At 35.9% G+C, this 17,749-nt stretch overlaps 1 protein-coding gene across 2 annotated transcripts in view; it reads right to left on the bottom strand.

Moving 5' to 3' along the window:
* Nucleotides 1-17,749, bottom strand: part of Lasp (LIM and SH3 domain protein Lasp) — a 211,381-nt gene that overhangs the window by 45,358 nt on the left and 148,274 nt on the right. For both annotated transcript variants that reach the window (XM_075362452.1, XM_075362453.1), the window contains exons 4-5: nt 10,815-10,915; nt 7,885-7,973 (exon numbers count right to left, since the gene is read on the bottom strand). In XM_075362452.1, coding sequence (XP_075218567.1) covers nt 7,885-7,973; nt 10,815-10,915 — 190 coding nt within the window. The remainder of the gene's footprint in view (nt 1-7,884; nt 7,974-10,814; nt 10,916-17,749) is intronic.

Below are 17,749 nucleotides of genomic sequence, written 5' to 3'. Positions count from 1 at the left end.
TTGTGGGGGGGGGGGTGGCCAGAGATCGAGCCACCCTGGAACTTAGATGTCAGGGGAAAACTTGGCCGCTCACAAACGGCGAGTCAGTGTGGCGAGAGCCGCATTGTCGGACCGTGTGGGAGTTCCTCGATGAGGTTGCTTTGTTCAACCGTCAACGTTAATTTTAAGGGTTGTACAATGTAATAATGACTCCAAAGCTCTGCTGTAGGAATCTTTCCTTGAGATAATGGCTGGCCACCAGCCAAACTAGCTCCTAGCGCTGTTAAATGGTGGACAGGTACTAGCTGGCATATAGCGACCGAGGCGTGGCAGCCTAAATTGCTGCCTTTTATATTTTAACTACGTAAGTTTTTAATTGTAACAAGAGGTGCGCCTCCCCGATTTAGTTTTATTGATGACAAGTGAGCGATTGGGACACTTAAGCGGGTGCTGTACGGTACCCTGCTTAATTCGCTCACGCAAGTTAGGTAGCTCATTAGGAGCATATAGGATCGAGGTCGCTATACCGTTTTTAGAGGCACAGTAGCCGTCTTTGGCACGGAACATTTGGTCTATGCTCTAGGGCGACCGAATGGGGTGGTGGTGGGAGAAATGCCAGCTAACCAAATTACAGTATTGGCGTAGAAAAAAGTACAGACTACGCAGAGTTGGAGGTGTCGCTTTTAACCATGCCACAAGTATGTTCACAGATGCTAAGCGGACATTAAATCACCTAATTAAGACCAGCAAGAGAGAGTACTGGATAGTGATATGCGGGGAGCTTGATTCGGACCCGTGGAGGAAGGCATATCGGATAGTTACTGGTAAGCTAGGAAGACGATTGCCCCTCCTTACGGCGGAGACCGCTGTGGAACAGCTAAACAGGCTCTTTCCGGTACCTGAATCGGACCATCTGGAATTGGTGAATTGCGAAGCTGGTCGTTTCACTCAGCAAGAAGTCACCTTGGCTGTGTCAAGACTTAAGGAAAAAAAGAGCCCAGGTCCGGATGGCATTCCTGCCGCGATTCTTAAGGGACTTTTTAAAAGAGTCTCTTGGGAGATAACCGATGTGGCCAATTTTGGTGCACAGAATAAGACTTTTCCTAGTTGCTGGAAAGCCTCTCGGACGGTTTTGCTACCAAAGAATACTGCTGGTTCTTCTGAGACAGATTGCTGAGTACCTTTCCGACAGATGGACCAGGGTAAATACGCTGGAGGGAACATTAGATTATCAAATTCATGGAAGAGTTCCCCAAGGATCGGTCCTGGGACCACTGTTGTGGCTTATTGCTTTCGACGGTGTACTACGATTGCAATTACCTGCCGGGGCCGAGGTTGTCGCATATGCGGACGACTTAGCGATTAAGTCTTGGTTAGCGCCAAGACTGAGTCAGAACTTGAGACCTCTGGGAATAGAGCACTTGAAATGGTCAGTGAATGGCTAACAGAACAGGGACTGACGTTATCTTTGATTAAGTGTGAGTATATAATGATCGCGGGACAACTACGAGACCTCGAACTGAATATTGGAGATCATAGATTGAGAAGGGTAGTACAAACTAAAATATCTTGGCTTGATTATAGATAAGTCATTAAATTTTGGTCCCCACATCGTTGAAAGATGCAAAACTGCTGAAAAAACACTCAAGGCCATATTATTGTTAATTAATAGACGTGAAGCCCCACGTTCGTCCAAACGCAAGGTTTTACTCTCTGCTTGCACTTCGGCCTTACTATATGCTGCGCCGGTTTGGTATAGAGCAGTATTTACGGAGAGAAACGCCAGACTAATGAGGAGTCTACATAGACATGCTTTGGTTGGGGTGACGTCCGGTTACCGTACAATATCTTATGAAACTGCATGTGTCCTGGCGTCGTCAATGCCCATAGAACTCCAAGTATTGGAGCGATGGCTTCGATTCCAGGGCATGGAACGGTGTGATGCTTCTGACGTGGTCAAGCAGCCATGGCAGCGGAGATGGAGTCAACACGACGGGTCTGTGTGGACAAAAAAGCTGATACCAGACATTAGACAGTGGGTCAATCGAAAACACGGCGAGGTCAGTTACTATGTATCTCAGATGCTTTCTGGACATGGAAAATTTGAACAATATCTATTTCGTTTTGGCAAAAGGAGCTCTCCACGTTGTGGGTTTTGTAAAAGCGACGACACAGCTGAGCATACAATTTTTGAATGCCACAAATGGACAATATCTAGGTTCCGGATGGGAATACAAAATCTCACACCCAAGGATCTAATCAGTTCATATTGGGCTCTGAAAAAAACTGGAGTATATTTGAAAAGTTCTCTTTTTTAGTCTTAAAAGAGAAGGACGACATCGAAAGACGTATGGGGTACTAATAAACGATGGTAGTAATTGTAGTACAAAGATATTCATGTATATTGTCTCCTTATGAAAGTCACGACTGTGAGTAGGGGTTATGTGATCGGCTTATTGGGTAATATAAACACCGAGACCCGGCCTCGCTGCGGGGGTCTGGAGCGGCATCGCCGTCCTGGTGCCTCATGGCGGGGTTTGAGGCAGGCAATCTATCAAGACCGAGTCCCGGTTCCCGGGGCAGGGCTGGGGACGGCGAAGCTGGACCTGGTTTTCCTGTCTCGGGGATTAGAGCCAGGCAACAACAAAGGATCCGACCGGGGAGGCTGACCTGCCGTGCCGGAATTTTAGCCAGTGGGCGGGAAGGCCTCCTTAGAGTAACTGGACACTCCCCCGGGTTAGAATACTTAAGTGGATAACCGACCCGGGGGAGAAGGGATTTTAAAACAAAAAAAAAGTATCGTTACTAAAATGCACTTTTTAAGCGGGATAAAAAAAGAATAAATTTAAGCCGCCACAAGTAAATTATTTTTATCATAGAGTAAAAACAAGACCAAACAACAGAGAATGCTTTAGAAAAGTGTTATGACAACAGTTTTTGAAATGTCTTCTAGATCCTACATGACTACTTTATGCTATAGGACTCGCCAAAAGATACTTATCAATATTAAGTATATACATAAATACAGTGATTCAAAACTGTACTGTGAGATGATTCTAATGCCAGAAAGAAGAAAAAGTTTCATATAAACATTGTTCGGAAAACTTTGTTGGTGAGTTTTGGCTTGCGAAACATTTAGCCCTGCTTTTTACACCCTTTCTGAAATTAAACCATACTAAAATTCCTGGGGTATAAATCAAGGGGTAAATTTAGTGCTTCCTCATGGTTTTTGATCTAAGAAATTGAATTGGTCCCAAATCTCTATCTCACTTAGGTTTTAAGAAAAACAGAGTAAAACATAAAAGATTTTGTTGGAAAATACTCTTGTTTAGGTTTGGAATAAAATAACTTTGTTAATTTACCTAAACAAATAAAAATTTCTAGTTAACTTTATAGAGAATTTAATAGTGAAAAAATTGATGTAAATAACGTCTATTAAAATTAAACAAAAATTTAAGAAGTTCAACTTTAGTTGATAACAAAACACATAAATTGGATCGGAAAAGTGATATGATTTTAAACACAACAATTTTCTTTACAATAATTCTGGTCTGATTAATCTTGTTAAAGTTGTTATTAAGATAATAATTATTATTATATTTTCTCCTAAGAACACTATGATTTCTATGTTAAGTATTGTTTACCTTTCTTAGCTTCATTATTTTATTATATGTTAATGCATTTCAGAATAACTCAATTGTTAAAACTTATTATACTGATACTTTTACCAGTACAGTTAATATGTTTTGATAATGGAATTATTCTGAAATGAGTCAATATATAATAAAATAATGAAGCTAAGAAATGTAAACAGTACTCTACATAGAAATCATAGTTTTCTTAGCAGAAAATATAATAATAATTATTATCTTAATAACAGCAATTGGTTAGAACAATTTTCATCAATGAACAACATAATGTAAATGAAAACAAATAGAAAACTTATCAATAACAGAAAAAAATCAATACAGATAGTTTAAAAAAATAAAAATGAGATACTTTTTGATTTTTCTAAAAATTATTAAATATCAAAATGTTTACTTGATAAAGCTGAAAAAATTTCTTCAATGCAGTTGGTAAATGTGGTTGTCATTCTGTTCAATGCATAGTTCAGTTCGGTGAATCCATGACAGCCAGACACATGATACCCAGCATCATTATTATTTCAGATAATAGTAGCTCCAATTTCTAGTACAGGATGTCTCAATTCTTTTTATGTGCCAATACAAGCAGAATAGACTAACGACTTCATCCAACCCCAAAGAAAAAAGTCTTCTGGTGAGAGATCGGGAGATTGAGGTGGCCTTTAACCGGTCTGTTTTGACCAATCCAATGCTTAATAAATGTGTTATTTAAACGATTCATCGCATCATGAACAATAGTGAGCAAGTGTGCCATCACTGAAAAACCACATTATGCACTCTACCTGCAGGTGGAACACCTTCCAAGAGTTCCATCAAATTTGCCCACAAAAAAGGCAAGTAACGCTCTCCATTGAGACTTGGGGGTAAGAAAAAGGGGCCTATGAGATTATCACTTTCCTTCTTTCTGTTTCCTGTTTAGTCTCTGGTAATTACCTTTCAGATAATACTTCAGAGGATGAATGAGGATGATATGTATGAGTAAATGAAGTGTAGTCTTGTACGGTCTCAGTTTGACCATTCCTGAGATGTGTAGTTAATTGAAACCCAACCACCAAAGAACACCGGTATCCACAATCTAGTATTCAAATTCGTGTAAAAATAACTGACTTTACTAGGACTTGAACGCTGGAACTCTCAACTTCCAAATCAGCTGGTTTGGGAAGACGCATTCACCACTAGACCAAACTGGTGGGTTATGAGATTATCACTAAGAAAACCACACCACACGATTACATGAAAAACTGCATTGGAAATGACTTGCAAGAGTCTCATGGGGATTTTGTTTTGCCCAAGTGTGTGTTTGATAATAACAATGTCACTTCTTGTAAAAAGGATTCATTAGTAATTAGAATATTACTTAGGAAATAGGGAGGAAGTTCACATTTTCTATTAACCATCGATAAAATTCCATCCGTTTATCAAAATCAGAAGGTAATGACTCTTGTACATGTGTTATATGGAATAGGTGGAATTGTTGCTCCTGCAATGTTCGCCACACATTTGACTGCAAAACATGAAAGTGATGTGGCAACCTTCTGGTGCTTGAGGTGGGAGATAATTGTACCGTGTTGAAGATTGCTTCTTCAGCATTGGCATTTTCTCAAAGTACGTTCACATCACAACTAGCATCAAATTTTTCTGGTTTAAGTATACCAGTTTCTTGAACTTGCCTCTCCAAAGCCTAATCAGTCCTCTTAGATCTGGATAAGTTTTTCGGTATTCACACACAGCAGCCAATATAAATCAACAACATGTCCATCAACTCTCCAAATGAAAACAAATTTGTAGTATCACCAATCGTGACGACTGACTGAAAAATAACAGCATAAACACAGTTCAAATGAATATTCAAATGCTAAACACTACACTTTATTGCTGATCAGCTGTTATTACCAATCTATGAAAAAATAAAAGATTTTAATATATTTTAGAAGGATGTCTTTCAAATTTATTTTTATAACTTTTAGCATTTGTATGTAAATTGTTCTGTTTAAAATTAATCACTTTTCCGATCCAGTTTGTGTGTTTTGTTTCCAATTAAAGTTGAACTTCTCAAATTTGTATTTAATTTCAGTAGAAGTTATATCAATTTTCTCACAATTAAATTGTCTAAAAAGTTTTATAAAATTTTTATTTGTTTATTGATAAATTAATGAAGTTAATTTAATTCAAACTTAAAAAAGTGTATTTTCCAACAAGACATTTTCATGTTTTACCCCGTTTTTCTTAAAACCTAAGTGAGACAGAGGTCTTATACCACTTTTATTCAATTTCTTAGTTCAAAAACCACAAGGAGGCACCAGATTTACCCTTTGATTTATACCTGAGGAATTTTAGTACGGTTTAATTTCAGAAAGGGAGAAAAATGCAGGGCTATGTTTTGCAAGCCGAAACCTGCAACAATGTTTTCTGAACTATGTTTATATGAACCTTTTTCTTCTTTTTGGCTATTGAATCTTCTCCCAAGAGATTGCCATGCAGTTTGGAATCATCAGTAAATAAGTAAAACAGAACATATCAAACTAAAAGTTCAGCAGACCTTAGTTCATTATTATAACCTTTTTTGTGGTCTATTCTGTACTACGTACACCCTATGTACGCCCATGCCGCATTAATTTTTTTTTTTAATGTCATCTGAAATTACACTGCTCATTTTCATTCTACCTAACACGATCTCTCGGTAACTTAAGTTTAAAGTTTTACTGAAGAGGATAAATAATTCACAATTATTAAGACAATTAAATTGAAAGTTCTAGATTTCCACTTAAAATTGACAACTCCAATTTATGAATAGTAAATATAATAATGTCATTTTAAACATAAAACTGACCATACTGTTTAAAAATTATTCATTAAGCCAAGGTCAGAAAGAAAGGAATCTCTAATAAATGCTACAAAACATTAGCTGAAGGCTATGAGCAGTCTGGAAAATTTAGGCCTAAATATTACTAGTATTTTGGCGTATCTCAAGAAGTATTTGCACACCTTGCAGCTTAAATTTACTGAAAAAGAAACATTAGATTTTGGAATGCTGAGGCATACAGTTACCCAGCACAAGTTCCAGTTGCAATTTACAAGTTTTTGTCAGCAGGTTTCTTAATGCCGTCAGCACCAGTGCATTTAATTAAATCCAGGCCTGGGCTTGTAGGTGGCCTCCATGATGCGAGTGGTAGCATCTCAGTCTTTCATCTGGAGGTCCCGGGTTTGAAATCAGGTCAGGCGTAACATTTTCACACATGCTACAAATCATTCATCTCATCCTCTGAAGCAATACCTAACGGCGGTCCCAGAGGTAAAAAAAAGACCTGGGCTTGAAGAATGTGTCCATTAGTAATCAACAGAAAACACTGTATCTTAACTATTGTAAAGGGATCTCCTTTGAAGTGACTGCAATTCACTTTTTACTTATGCAATTTTTCCAATTCTTAAGGCAAGATACTTAGGAGAGAACCTATAGTTTTAATGCTGGAAAATTAAAAAAAAATAAAACCAATACTTTTAAACTCTAATGAGAACATACACTTTTTCACAATCTTGGGATTACCAGGAGCAACTTAGTTAAGAAAAAAGTCTATTTATAAATTTATAATTTACTTAAATTATGTGTATTAGAATACTACTGTTTCATAACTTAGTGAATGGGGCCCATCAAACAGAAAGCAACATAACTCAGCTGTTAGCACTTTAACCAGTATAACTTTAGATGATTGTTAAAAAAGAAAAAAAAACATCAATTAAAAAATCAATTAATTCATTTTTTTTCTAAATGATGAGTAAGTGTAAACTATCCAAAGATTCGTATGACTGAATTGTTTCTAAACACTTGTTCCATGAATGTTGGATCAATGCAGGCGTTATTGTTTCCTGAAATTATCTATAACTTTGTAGATAGTGAATCAATTATCTATACTTGATCATTTCCTTCTAACATTTCTCTTCCATTGCATCTTCATTAAACATCTTCCTTTTTTTTAAATGCATTCACAAAAAATTATTTTCTATAATAAACTTTCTCTATTACAGAAAAATAATTCATTTTATGTCAAAATAATGTTAAAAAATTATTCTATTAACTTACGCAGAAGAAAAACATATTCCATACCATTTTTACTTTAATTTAATATTATTACATGTAGATCAATTAAAAAAAGACTTGTTACTGCTCAAATTTTGTCTTGGATGTAGCCATAAATATTGCTATAACTATGCAGTTAAAATAATCATGAGTAGAAGCTTGTAGTGATAAGAAAATTAAAAATACCTGATCTAGTATCACCATTTTCATTGTTTATTGTACGTTTCTGTTCCATAGCAGCTTTCTTTTGTAAATCACCATGATAAGCAACATTACTGCAATAAAAACATAAAATCTATTAGAGTTATCATATATAACTATAGTGACAACATTTTGTCATAATCAAAATGAAATGTTCATCTTTATTGCAACAATATTCAATGACATTGTCCACAATATTCCTCACTGACACATCTAAAAGCTAACTAAAGAACAATAATATTTACAGATAATGACAAACAGATTTTAAAATATTTAGAGACAAACAAACAATTTTTTATCAGTATAATTTACTTATGTATTCAGAAGATAATAAACAAACACTGTCTGTTTAATGACAAATACTCATGCATCTCAAAGGCTGTGCATTATGCATCAAACATCATTCATAAAAGTGATTTTATTTTATGACCGTTTAATACTCTAAAATACCAATAATCCTTCAAATAGGCATTATGATTATTTTCTTATGATGAAACAAGATAGATCTATAAACCAACACAAATTGGCAGGGAAAGAAATGCTAAAATATTTAACTGTAAAAATAGAAATAATAAGATAAAACCAAAAATGAAAAGATTTAATATATTATCATCTTATAATAGAAATATTCTTGATAAAGATAAAAGTGGCTTGTATGTAACTTCATTTTTAATAAAATTAATTAATCTCTTCTGTTTTATGTTATCATAGTAGACAAAAGCAAATCTGAATTTAATTTTATTGATATCTGAATAAAACAAAAAGAAATAAATAGCTTCTGAAACTGCCAGTTTTATAAATATATAAAATGTTGTGAGTGATTCATAATCAACACCCAGCAAATCTACTGAGATATATTGATGAAAATTTGTGTACATGTTCTTCTTATTAATTATACTGAAATTAAAATATACTGATAGTTTAAATAATTTGAACAGGCTTTAATTTTTATTTATCATTATTATTCTCACAAGCATGAATTTAATGAACACAAGGGGACCTGATGGGAAGGGTGTTTAGCCCTGACCACAGTGGGAAAAGCAAGTAACCATAGAGCATGGGCGGCGAAGCAGTGTTGGAGATGATATATAATACTAGTGTTGCTAGTAATCAATAAAAGAAATAGCAGATTCTCAACAGAGAAATGTGGTAATATTAGCATAATATCATTTTTGATGACTGAAAGTATAGCAAAAAAAAGTTTGTGTAATAATTTAAATGGATTATGATTTTGTTAACCCTAAGTCATCAGATTTAATATACTTAAATAAATCATACAAAACACAATCTAGATACACAAAAAAAGATCACAACCTATCAAGTTTTAATAACACTAAATAAGCAGACAAAATTGAAATATAATAATACTTTTTGACATCATTCTAAATACAGTAGACTGACTAGAGATGATCACTTAAATTAATAAAATTAAGTTTAACTGATTGGATGCTCTTGGATTCCAATGTCACTTCAACTGTTTAACTTTCACTGCATTTTATACTCCGATACAGTACCACATAATATGATGTATTACAGACAGGACGTACGATTTTTAGATTATCTTTTTCTAATGTCGTCTGATCATCTTAATGAATCTTTCTTACAATAATTACTGTATCTCATTTCAGTCAAAGATTTCTTTTACAATGCTTTTGAACTATGTACAGTAATTATTTTAATTGTTATGTCTCATTATGTTCATCACAAATATTAATTTTTGCCTAATAAAATAAAAGCACAATTAATAATTATAGTTATGGAAGGTTTCAGCTGTATAATGATATAATGAAAGCAAATATTGAAATCAAGAGAAAAAGGTATGAAAGTAAATAAAATAGTCAAAATTGTGAAAAATTAAATTACTGCATTCAGCATTATAAAAAAAGACAAAGATAAGCATTTGAAAAATAAGAAGTGAAACACCGATACTTCAGAGAAAAAACTTACAATAATCGATCCCAGAAGTAAAACAATATTTTTAAGAAATGAATTACTCAATTATTCGGTAACTCACTGAATCCAAACAACTATTATGTCTATAAATCATACAGCTATTTCTGCAAAGGCATTTGACAGTATGTTAAATCAACACAAGAGTGTTTTGTATCAGCAAAGAGTGGTTTGAGTAAATCGGAAGACAAATCAGATGTAATCAATCAATTTTTCATCAAAAAATTCAATGAAGCTCTAAATATAGGCATTTAGCTGCTTAAGATTACCCTAATATGTGAACTTAATTAACAGAGGAAGCCAAAAACCCATTTCATTTGTCATTCAATATATCTGGTTCTGCTTAACTGCGTATTGAAAGGTGTGAAGTAAGGTAAATGGCAACAGCCAAAGAGACATTCAGCAAATCGGTTCTCATAATCACAGAGGATAGGAATGATGGTCACAGTTGCATACTCTTGGAAAAGATGATTGATAAGGATGTCAAACCTAAGCTAGCTCTAAGGCTATGAAAGACTGTGTAACTGTGTTTTAGGCAGTGTAAAACAATGAAGAGTCTGATTTGTTGTTCAATTAAAATATAGTAATGAAGGATCTTCTTGTAGTTGAACCTACAAAAAGGATTATTATATTATTTAGAACAATTAAGTTATTACAGCAGGGTTTACTGTACAAAATACCACACCAATAACTTCATTGAAATCGCAATGCTATCATTTATGATGGCTAATAGCTGAATATACCTGTGTAATAAAAGAAAACCAGTCCTATTTACTTTGTTGTTAAAAATTAATCGCTCTGTAAAAGAATTTTAAATCGGTAGTTAAACTTAATTCAACAGGTATAAACATGGTGAACTGATTAGTCAGCTATGGACTACTTCATATCTCAATAAATCTAAGGTTACGGTTTATTTATTTTTGACAGCAAATAAACCATGTAGATATAAAAATTGTTGCTCCCACCTGATTATTTTTGAATTCTGTTTTATACGAAGAGTTTCTGGATCATCAGCCACTTGAGTCAGTTTACCTTTTGTCTTTTCAAATTCTGCATGGTACATAACCTAAAAAAAAATTTTAAATAATGTACACACTATTTAAATTTATATATTCATTATAAAAACCTATGCTATATCTTGTGTAATGGAGAAAAAAAGGAATTACAAAATAAAATTATCTATTCCTTCAGTCCTTCTTGGCATGTTATTAAAAGTATGTTTTTGTAGAAGTAAAAAAAAGGCCAACAGTAATTTAAAAAAAATGAAATTGATAATTGTACAGTGTCCCATATAAAACGCAACCCATCAATCACTCATACATGAAATTTCAAAAGTCAAGCTTACTCCCCTACTCGTTACTGAAATGGACTCATCCAACATCTGAACATCGCGGCTAGAAGAACACTACCGTTAGTAACAACAATGCAATCATAACGTTCAGCGTATTGCTTGAGACAAGATAGTGTTTTCGCTAGATGAACGTGCTTTCATTGTTGAGTCGTACTTCGGTACGAAATCAGTGGTTGCAGTGCAAGATTTGTTTCGCCATAAGTACCCAGATAAATCAGCTCCTAACAAAACATCAGTATTAAGGTTAGTTGCAAAGTTTAGAGAGACTGGTTCTGTTAATAACAAGGAACACAAAAGATCTGCGTCAGTGTTGAATACAGACACAGTCACTGAAATCAAACACCGATTACTCGCCTCGCCAAATAAATCGATCAGACGTTTGTCTGCTGAAATTAATTTGTCTAAATCAACTGTTCATCGGGCGACCAAACAATTACGATTACGACCTTATCGCATTCAAACGGTTCATCGACTTCTTGAGCCCGACAAAGAAAAACGGCTACAATATTGCCAATGGTTCCGTCGATTTCTGCGTGAGGGAATTAATGTTATGGATTCGTTATTTTTCACAGATGAAGCGTGGTTTCATTTGGCTTGCTACGTAAACAGGCAAAACAGTAGAATTTGGAGTGCTGAAAATCCCCACATTTATCACGAAAAACAATTACACCCGCAGAAGTCGGGTATGTGGTGCGCGATATCGCGGAAGAAAATAATCGGTCGTATTTTTTTCGAGTACACCATTAATGCAGAACGATATCAGGATATTTTATTTCACTTCATTGCACTCTTGGAAGACAGACACTGCTGGTTACAACATGACGGTGCGACACCGCACTACGCAGGTTCAACTTCTGATTTCGTTGAGGAATTCTTTGGTAATCGAGTTATCGGTCGAGGCTTGTGGCCAACAAGATCTCCAGATTTGACTGCGGCGGATTTTTTTCTACGGGGTTACCTCAAAGAAAAAGCCTACAGCAACAAACCACGAACACTTGAACAATTGAAAGTCAATATTGAACAAGCTGTATTAAATATCCAGCCACAAACTTTGAAAAAAGTTGCAAGAAACGCTGTAAAAAGAATTGAAGCTTGTATTCAAGAAGATGGCGGCCACTTCCAACATTTACTCTAAATGTAAGGTAATGGATGGTAATAATAAAAATTACATTTACACATGCCTTTTTATTATTTCAATACCTACAAATATAAGGTTGGGTTGCGTTTTATATGGGACACCCTGTATAAGTTATATGAATAGGATAGTGTTATGAAAATGTTTAGGTGGTTTTGGTTTCAGCAAACCCCACGTAATCCAGTGTCTACATTGTTACATTAATTTTAACCTGTATAATCCATGTCTATCAGCAGATGTTGCTTTTATGAAGTCTCAATTCTTGCCTTCATCATTTGTCAAAATTCATTAAATCTATTGAAAAATTCTATTGTGATTATTTTAATAAAGAAAGGATCGATATAGACCATAGTAATATACGCTTCATGCTCGATGCACCAAACAAGACCAAAGGACCAAACAAGAGATGGAAATCTTTATTGAGTAAAGACTGACCTGAAATTTTTCCCTTCCCCTTATAAGCTCATTTAATTTAAATGCGTTTACTCTAACTTTTACGTACATAGTACTCTCTTGGTTTAAAGATGAATGTCATCAAGTTACCTACAAGTAAATCATTACGAATTAAAACTTAATATTTTTTTTTTTTTTTTTTTTTTTTTTTTTTTTTTTTTTTTTTTTAAGGGCGAAAAACGGTTGAACGTTATCATCGCCCGGAAAATAAATAAATAGATAAAAAAATAAATAAATAAAAATAATTTTAGGTTTTTAGATAAAATTAAAACTTAAAACTACTATCACAGAAACAAAATCCGGAATGGGTGTAAAAGGCCCATTCTCGGATAACAAAAACACTAATATGTAACTCTGTTAAAAACTATCACATTAAAAATAAATAAAACTTAAAACTATGTTAAAAACTATCACATTAAAAATAAATAAAACTTAAAACTAAAAAAGGAGATAAAACTTAAAACTAATATCACAAAAATCTTATAACTAATATCACAGACGAATTTAAAAAACATACAAAAAAAAACAAAAAAATCCGATAGGGAGTGTAAAAGGCTCCCTACTCGGATAACAAAAACAATACATAGGACAATACATACAATTACGAAAGAACACATACTTATTAAATTTTTTGCATTAACCCTATACTATGTAAAAATATAAACATCCGGTTTAAAACCTCCTTATCGTCACGCAAGATACCACGGATGTTACCAGGTAATTTAAATTTACGACGCAATGCCGCATAACATATGCAGTCCACGAGTATGTGGCGCACAGTCATGCGGCAGTTGCATCTTGCGCATAGAGGTGGTTGTCCTCTTGTAAACAGGTACTCGTGTGTGACTCTCGTGTGTCCTATCCGCAATCGACAGAGAACTACTTCCTCACGCCGGGGTTTTCTGTATGAGGAGTTCCATGGTAACACAGAATCTTTAATCTGACGGAGTTTATTATCGACAGTAGCTGTCCAATCACCTTGCCACCTTGTTCTTAATAATTGTTTTACATAGTTTATGAAATCAGAAGTAGCAACTCGGGTGGTGAAAGGAGGCTGGTTACATGCTTCTTTGGCAGCGGAATCTGCATGTTCATTACCTGGAATCCCTACGTGGCTAGGGACCCAGCAAAAACTTAATTCTGTGTTGCGATTATTCAACTCAGCGATTGCGTTGTAAATTTCAATGACGATAGGATGTTTGGAATAAAAGTTCTTTAAGGCTTGGAGAGCACTACACGAGTCACTGCAAATAAGAATTTTTCTATATTTAGGGTTAATGATGTTTAGAGCCTTATTTATAGCATATAGTTCAGCGGTAAACACACTCGTAATACTGGGGAGACCAAACATATAAGTTCTCTCATTAACAACAAAAGCACACCCAACCGTATCGTTTTGTTTCGATCCATCAGTGTATACAACCGCGTCTGGTTTCGTCTTGGAGAGAACACACTGAAACATCTGCTGAAAGACGATAGATGGTGTTGATTGTTTATTACATGTAGTCAGGTCAAAATTAAAATTTATAAGGCTTATTCTCCATGGAGGATATGAGCAAGGGTACATAGGAAAGAATGACGGTGTGTCAACATTTATATGCTGCAGCAGACGCCAGGTACGGACACCTACAGGTGCAGTACGACGTGGATGATCCTCATACTTTCCTAGATTAGGATTTTTAAAGACTGACTCAAGAGCCGGGTGATTTGGCTGTCCTCTGAGACGAGCAAAATACGATAATAAAAGCTGGTCTCGTCTATCCCAAAGTGATGGTTCACCACAGTCTACAAGTAAGCTTGCGACAGGACTTGATCTAAACGCGCCTGTGGCAAGCCGAAGGAAAGCATGATGTACACTATCCAGCATTTTAAGCACGGTTTGACGAGCTGATGAGTAGGCCACACAACCGTAATCTAAACGGGAGCGAACAAAGGAATAGTAAAAACGTATCATACATGATCTATCGGCTCCCCAGTTGGTGTTAGTAAGGACTTGTATCATATCTAAAAGTTTGGTACATTTTGTTTTTAATTCTTTTATATGTTTGACCCAAGTAAAACGGCTATCAAAAAATAAACCTAAAAACTTAACGTAATTAGAGAGAGTAATAGTCTCACCGTTCAGAAAAATTTGCGGAATAGAAGGGTTTCGTAGCCGAGAAAAAACTATACATTTTGTTTTTTCGCATGAAAATGTGAAACCAGTAATCCTGGACCAAGCTTCAAGGTGATATATAGTGTTCTGCAGTAGTCTCTCTGCTGTAGGTGCCGAACGGCTTGCAATGTAGATAGCAAAGTCGTCAGCAAATAGAGAGCATGAGACAGGAGCCTGAACACATTTGGTAATATCATTTATGGCTACAGAAAATAAGGTGGCACTTAATACACTACCTTGGGGCACTCCATTCTCCAAGATGACACTATCTGAGAGCGAATCATCTACACGAACACGAGCCGTTCGGTGATTTAAGAATCCCCGGATAAAAGCAAGCATATTGCCCTTGATTCCCCATTTTTGGAGAGTGTTAAGAATACCACGTCGCCAGGCTGTGTCATACGCCTTTTTTATATCAAAAAAGATAGCGACGAGGTGTTGCCGATTGAGGAAAGCGTTTTGTATGGCTGTTTCTAGTGACACTAAATGGTCAATAGAAGATCGTCCTTGTCGAAAACCACACTGTTCTGGAGATAGAAAGCCATGTTTCTCCAAGTACCATGTAAGTCTGCGGTTTACCATTCTCTCCATTATTTTACACAAAACGCTTGTTAATGAAATAGGGCGATAGCTTGAAGGGTTCGTCTGGTCTTTACCAGGTTTTGGTACTGGTATAATAAATGCTTCTGACCAGCCGGGTGGGAAGACTTGTTCGGAGAATAAACCGTTGAAAATATTCAAAAGTTGTTGTAGTGCCAAATTAGGAAGGTGTGAGAGCATGGAAAGGCGAATGTTGTCCGGTCCAGGGGAAGTGTCCCGTGAATTTTTAAGTGCATGTAACAATTCTTTATATACGAATGGAGTGTTTAATTCACCAACCGAATCACCAATGTTTAACGACAACACCTCCATTTGTATCTTGTACCGTTGAAAATCGTAATTATATGATGAGGTGAGAGACACCGAGCGGAAAGATTTTGCTAGACTATTTACCACTTCCGAGGATGATGAAAGGAGTTCTCCTTCATCAATAAGACCAAGAATAGATTGTTTCGGTGATCCGAAGATTGCACGAATTTTCTTCCATACAGTAGACGTGGAAGTAGTGCGCGAGATAGTGCTCACGTATTTCGTCCATGAATTCCTCTTAGCGTCCAAGAATACTCGACGGCACACCGCTCTAGCCCTGCGGTATAAATTTAGATGTTCTGTTGTGGGCCTACGATTAAATTTACGTAGTGCCTGCCGTCGATTCCTAATAGCAATTTTGCATTCATCGTTCCACCATGGAACGAAAGGACGTCTAGGATTACCCGATGTTTGTGGGATATACCTGTTGGCATTCTTAAGTATCATGGACGTAAAAGAAGAATATTGGTCGAGGATGTTCGCTCCATCGTCATACTGAGATTGGAATGCTTTACAGTATCCGTTCCAATCCGCCTTTTCAACAATCCATCTCCGTGGCATTCTTTTAATCTCGCAGTCTACACCGAAACTAATAATAATTGGTCTATGATCACTGCCGTGATAGTCATCACAAATCGACCAATTAAGATGAGGGAGTACATTCGGTGAGCATATGGAAAGATCAAGGTTAGATGCAGCACCAGTTGATAAGGACATAAATGTGTGTGATCCATTATTCAGTAGGCAAAGGTCAAAATCTTGTCTCAATCTGTTTATCATATTTCCTCGAGTGGAGCAGAAGGTTGAGCCCCAGGAAATATGATGGGCATTGAAGTCTCCTACTATTAACGATGGAGATGGTATTTGTGTAAGGAGATTTGAGACATCTAAAGCACTGAACACAGTGTTCGGTGAGAGATACAGATTGCAGATATGCAATTTGAAGGGAATAGTGACCTTTACTGCAATAGCAGGAATGACAGTGGTTAGTTGAATTCTTGTAGCTGACACCCCATTCTTCATGAAAATCGCTACTCCACCACTCTCCCTACTGTCTACTAGGCAGTCGTATCTCTCGCAGAAGTATCCTCTAAGAGTAATTCGGTCATGTTGTAGAAGGTGAGTTTCCTGGAAACACATGATTAGTGGATCATGTGTGTGCGCCAGTACTCTAATATCTTCAATGCGGGACCGAATACCTCTAACATTCCACTGAATAATGTTCATAAGTGTAAAAAACAAATAAAAAAATAAATTTCGGAAACTATATAATAATTAGTTGTACGTGATTCGGTTTTTCTTTTTTGTATTTTTTATTTTAAAGAACTCCGATGCCCTAGGGTCGGGTGGTTCTTCAACCATATCCTCCAGTATATGAGGTGATGGTGGAGGAGATTTATTTGAATGGGATGCTGTAGTTGACATCCCAGAAGAGATAGTTATGTGGGTTCCCTTTATGGGGAGCTTATTAGGTGGCTTACTGCCAGCTGTGATAGTCGCTATTCGTGGCGGTACGATTTTGGGAATAGGAACTTTCGTATGTATCATACTGTTTGATTCACTAGCTGCGACGGAGGACTTTTTATTCATTTTTGTCAGCTCTGAGATAGTGGCTGTAAGTGAAGCTACTTGATCAGATAGCATCTGAACAAGTTTTTTAAGTTCATTGCAGGATCCGCACTGCTGATTATTAGCATTTGTAGGAATTTGTTTAGTTGTAGCGGTGGCAAAAGATACGTCTGGTTTAACCAGGTTCCGTGAGTTGTTTATCTTTTTATATTCTCTACGTGCAGCCGGAAAAGATATTTTTTGCTCCGTACAGATTTTGAGAATTGCCTTTTCTTCTTTAAAAGTTGGGCAATCTCGGGAGCGGGCTGTATGTGGACCATTGCAGTTT

The sequence above is a fragment of the Lycorma delicatula genome, chromosome 4, assembly GCF_047948215.1.
Source record: "Lycorma delicatula isolate Av1 chromosome 4, ASM4794821v1, whole genome shotgun sequence".
NCBI classification, from domain to species: Eukaryota; Metazoa; Arthropoda; class Insecta; order Hemiptera; family Fulgoridae; genus Lycorma; species Lycorma delicatula.
The sequence above is the reverse complement of the archived record's forward strand: the minus strand, read 5'-3'. Positions and strand labels throughout refer to the sequence as shown.